This window comes from Myotis lucifugus, unplaced genomic scaffold (assembly GCF_000147115.1).
Source record: "Myotis lucifugus unplaced genomic scaffold, Myoluc2.0 scaffold_8, whole genome shotgun sequence".
NCBI classification, from domain to species: domain Eukaryota; kingdom Metazoa; phylum Chordata; class Mammalia; order Chiroptera; family Vespertilionidae; genus Myotis; species Myotis lucifugus.
The window spans coordinates 12,836,521-12,841,329 of NW_005871056.1; the positions used below are offsets into that span (position 1 = coordinate 12,836,521).

The 4,809-nt window shown below is 58.1% G+C and overlaps 1 protein-coding gene across 1 annotated transcript in view; it reads right to left on the bottom strand.

The window, feature by feature from the left end:
* Nucleotides 1–1,751: 1,751 nt before the first annotated feature.
* The window catches only part of LOC102420826 (histone H1oo), a 6,445-nt gene continuing 3,387 nt past the window's right edge, over nt 1,752–4,809 (bottom strand). Inside the window, exons 2-3 of the mRNA XM_023749411.1 lie at nt 3,951–4,251; nt 1,752–2,096 (exon numbers count right to left, since the gene is read on the bottom strand). Of these exons, the coding sequence (XP_023605179.1) occupies nt 1,752–2,096; nt 3,951–4,251 (646 nt within the window). The remainder of the gene's footprint in view (nt 2,097–3,950; nt 4,252–4,809) is intronic.

A 4,809-nucleotide genomic window follows, 5' to 3' on the forward strand; every position in this document is an offset into this window, starting at 1 on the left:
TCCACACCAATTTGTGAGGGAGAAAAAACTCTTTATTGATAAATAGGTTACAGTAAAATAAAGTGATGTGTTTTTTGGGGGGAATAAAAACTCTGAGTCTGAGTGTCTCTCCACCCCGCCTCTAGCTCTTGGCTTCTGCCTTCACCCTGGTCTCTTTGGATGATGAGGCCGTGGTGGACGTGCCAGGCCTTCTTGGGCCCCTGGGGACCTCTGTCTTCCTGGTCAGTGGTTCAGGTACCATCTCGGACTCGCTGTCCTTAGGAACAGCAGCAGCTTTGGCTTTCGACCCTTTCCTGGCCCCCTGGGCAGTGGCCTCTTTAAGGACCTTGTTCCCTGTCTTCTTTTTGGCCGGGGCAGTCATACCATTTTCACTCTGTAAGAGAGCAAACCAAGGAGCAAGGCAACCAAGCTGATGAGGTGGGCACACAGCTTGGAGCCGCCAGCATGCGGGTGAAATCCCAGCTCTGGGAGGCTTTGGCCAAGAGACCTCACCTCTCTGAGACTCAGCGTCTTACCTGTGAGACGGGGATGGTGGTCCTTGGGGCGCTGGAGGGCCCGGGAGGAGGAGAGGTGCTTTGTAGGAAAACAAGTGACCCCCTTCCCCAGCTGACTTCCAGGGGCTGGGGCGGGGCCCAAACTCCGGCCTGTGCAGGGTGCAGACCCAGACCAGGGAGCCACACAGGCACCTACCTTGGGGACTGTGGGTTTTGAGCTCCGAGTCCCAGCCTTGGTTTTCCTGTGGGCCTTGGCATCTGCTGGAAACGGGGAGGGCATGGGGGAAGGACCCTCAGGAGGAGCTGCTGGTGGGCAGGGGGGTCGGGGGCTCCAGAGCCCTGGTCCTGCCTGGGCCCCCCTCCTCACTCTGCCTCTGACTGACTTGGGGCAAGTGGTTTAGCCTGAGCCTGGCTGCCCTCGTCTGCAAACTGGGAATGACAGTATCTCCCTAAGGAGTCGGAGAATGAGAGCCCCTCACTCTCAGCCTTGCCCCCTCTGGCCTCTTCACCCTTGCTCTGACCCCAATGCTCTGCACCCACCCACAACAAAGGGCCTAACAGGCTTATCAGCCTCTATTCCAGTGGTTCTCAACCTTCCTAATGCCGCGACCCTTTGATACAGTTCCTCAGGTTGTGATGACCCCCAGCCATAAAATTATTTTTGTTGCTACTTCATAACTGTAATTTTGCTACTGTTATGTATCGTAATGTAAATATCTGATACGCAGGATGTATTTTCATTGTTACAAATTGAACATAATTAAAGCATAGTGATTAATCACAAAAACAATATGTAATTATATATGTGTTTTCTGATGGTCTTAGGCGACCCCTGTGAAAGGGTCGTTTGACCCCCAAAGGGGTCGCGACCCACAGGTTGAGAACCACTGCTCTAGTCTTTAGTCCATCTCCCACATGGCAGCCGAGATACATTTAAAATACCTCAGACCCTAGGAGTCTTTCCATGGCTCCTCATTGTTCTCCAGATAAAGTCCAGACTCCGGGCTGCCCTTCCCAGCCTCCCCCTGCTGCTGCCCCTTTATACCCCCCACCCAATTGGACACAGAACAATTTTCACGTCCTCAAATGCTTTACCTTCATTTCTCCAGGCCTTTGCTTAGGCTGCTCTTCGGCCTGGGACACCTGCTCCAGGAAGCCTTCCCTGACTCCTCTTAGAGATGAGTCAGGCTCCCTTCCACCCCCCCCCCCCCCCCAATCAGCTTCCATGAGTCCCTCTGTCCGGGTCGAGCCTGATGCTCAGGGCACATGGACCAGATAGGAAATCTCCTCCCCAGAGCCAGCCCCTCCATCCTTACACCCAGTGGCTGCCCACACCCTCCTGTCGCCTCTTACACACCTACCTGGGCTGTCCTTCTTGCCTTTAATCTTTAACTTCCCATGGGGCCCACTGGCACCAGGAGGGGCCTCTGTGGCCTTGTCTGGCTGTTGGGGGGCCTTCCTGGCCTTGCCCCCTCTTGCCTCTTCGCCCTTGGTCTGGCCATCTTTCTTGGGGGCCTCCTCCTTGGCCTCACCAGGTCTCCGGGGGGCCGACACGGTGGCTGTCTTCCTGGGCTGGATTTTTTTCTTTTGCTTGGGAACTAACTGGCAGAGGAGAGAATGGGGTGGGGTTGAGAGCTGAGGTTCTGGGGGCTCTTGTCCCTACTCCCAACATCAAGCTCAGGGAGGAAGGCCCCAACAAAAAGGGAAGACGAAGGAGCTGGTCAGGGCACAGGGAGAAGACACACAACCACCGGCCAAATGCCTGCCACCGGGAACGCATTCAGTCCTTTCTCTGCACTGCAGGCAGGGCTGCTGCCACTTAGGAGCTGGGGGCCCGAGTCTCCCAGACTCACCCAAGCTGCTCTTCCTGCTTCCTGAGCCCCCCACCCCACCCCACCCCCGCATCTGGGAGCCTCAAAGCCAGGCTACTGGGAGCAAGTGGTGCCACTGTGAGCCCCACTCCCTCCTCTGGGAGGCTAAGCCGTGAACCTCCTTTGGCATCCTCCCTGCCCACCCCTTCCATGGACTGGCTCCGAGTCGCCCTCCCGCTCCCCAACAAAGCCTGCCCCACAGCACACGGCCACGTCTCCGAACTCCGGCCTTGCCCGCTATGCCCGCCAGTGGAACATGGACTTCACGGTCACACGGCCCAGCGTTTACAGCGCCCCCAGCCTCCCAGCTGTGCATCTTGGCAGAGTCTTCCCGTCCTTACAAGGGAGCCGTCGGAGAGGGTGTGCGCCTCAGGGGACGCAAGGGCCCCTGGCAAAAACGTGGTCCTTGCCTTCTAGAGCCTCCTTGTGACAACGTTGCCCCCTCACCCCCAAGCCCTCCCGGCTCCCCAGTTCCCACCCAGACCAGAAACAACCCCCACTCCCAGCACACACGCATCCCTAAGTCTATGAGTGCCCCAGGGCTGTGGTCGGCAAACTGCGGCTCAGGAGCCACATGCGGCTCTTTGGCCCCTTGAGTGTGGCTCTTCCTAGGCCTTAGGAGTACCCTAATTAAGTTAATAACAATGTACCTACCTATATAGTTTAAGTTTTAAAAATTTGGCTCTCAAAAGAAATTTCAGTCGTTGTACTGTTGATATTTGGCTCTGTTGACTAATGAGTTCCCCGACCACTGGCCTAGGGCCTTCCCTGCCTCCCACCCCCGCAGCCCACTTTCCCGATTAGCTCCCAGGCCCTGCAGCCTAACCCAGCCACGGGTACCCCAGCACCCTCTCTTCTCCCTCGCCCCACCCCAGCACCGGGTCTTGCCATGGCTGTCCGAGCTGTGGCGCGCGTCCAGGAGTTCTACAGGGATGGGACTTCCTGCGCTCGGCCACCATTACCACAGGGACTGGAACGCAGCAGGTGGAGAATGTTCCAAGGCAACTGTCAGAGCAACTGCTACCTGCCAGGGTGCAGCAAGGCCCAGGCAGACCCAGGCCTGGGTCCCTGAGATTTCCCCGGTGGCAGCTGGCAGTCCTGGTGCTGGGTTCACGTTGGTGACAACTCTGACCCCCTGGGGAACCCTCCCCTTTGAAAGAGGAGGATGTGGTGCTCAGGCAGGTGCCAGCCTTGGTTTGGAGCCAGGGAGCTGGGGAGTAAGCCTGGCTCTGTGACCCAGGGTCCAAGGTTGGGCTGCCTCGTCGGTGGAGAGGAGTTCCAGGAAAGGGTCGTGGGCAGAAGGGAACACAGGGGAGATGGTCCCTGGTCACTGAACACACCCGACAGGGACGAAGGTGGGCACAGCAGGGTGACCAGAGCTGTGTAGGGGCTCCGACGGGGCCCACACGCCAGCCTTCCTGGAGAAGAGGGAGTCTCTGAGACACACAGGAAAAAGGAGAGAAGACAGGGAGACAGGCCTCTGACGGGGGACCAGCACACAGTCAGGAAGAGGGAGCTGGACCTGAAGCTTAAACCCTGGCCGAGTCGCCATCCCCCTGAGGCCCCCCGGCCCCAGCAGGCTCACCTTGAAGCTGCCCGTGGCCCCCCTGGCCCTGGAGTTGATGGGCCTGATGAGGAGGCCGCGCTGCATGCCCGTGTCCAGGGCCCGCTTCAGCAGGTACTTGAGCCGGATGGCGTCCACCGTAGGGTACTTCTGCAGGATGTACAGCTTGATGGCCATCACCGAGGTGCCCCGGCGCTGCTCGCCCTCCTGCAGCGCCTCCAGCACCATGCGCAGCATCGGGGGGTTGCGGCGTGGTGGTGGGACGGCATGTTGGCGCGGGCCTGCGGGTGGACAGCAGGACGTCACCCAGAGCCCAAACCACCTTCAGGCCCCACGGACCATAAGCATGCCGGAGGACGCACACACCGGGCACCAGCCAGGCCCCACGGTGGGTGGGCAAAGGGCCCGGGGGACAAATATACCCCCAGTCAATGCCTGTGAGCACCCCACGGACAGGACACACTGCTTGGCCAGCATGGTCTCCTAGGCCCTTCATGGGATGAGGCACACACCGTGGAGGCTCATGGAAAGCATGAAATGTTCCCTTTAAAAATAAACAACCCAACAAATAAAATAGGTCCAGAGACAGGAAGCAAGAAATAGACTGAAGAATCTCAGAGAAAGTGGGGAGGCAGGGGTAGGGGGGGAGAGATGAACCAAAGAATTTATATGCATAAATGCATAACCCATGGACACAGACGACAGTGTGGTGAAGGCCCGGGAGGGGCTGAGAGTGGGGATGAGGGAGGGTCAGTGGGGGGAAATAGGGGGCCTCTGTAATACTTTCAACAACAGAGATAATTTATAAACAAACAAACGACCTGAAACCGGGTCAAGTGTCTAGATCTGCCTGCAGTCAGGGCACCCAGGGGCTCTGTGA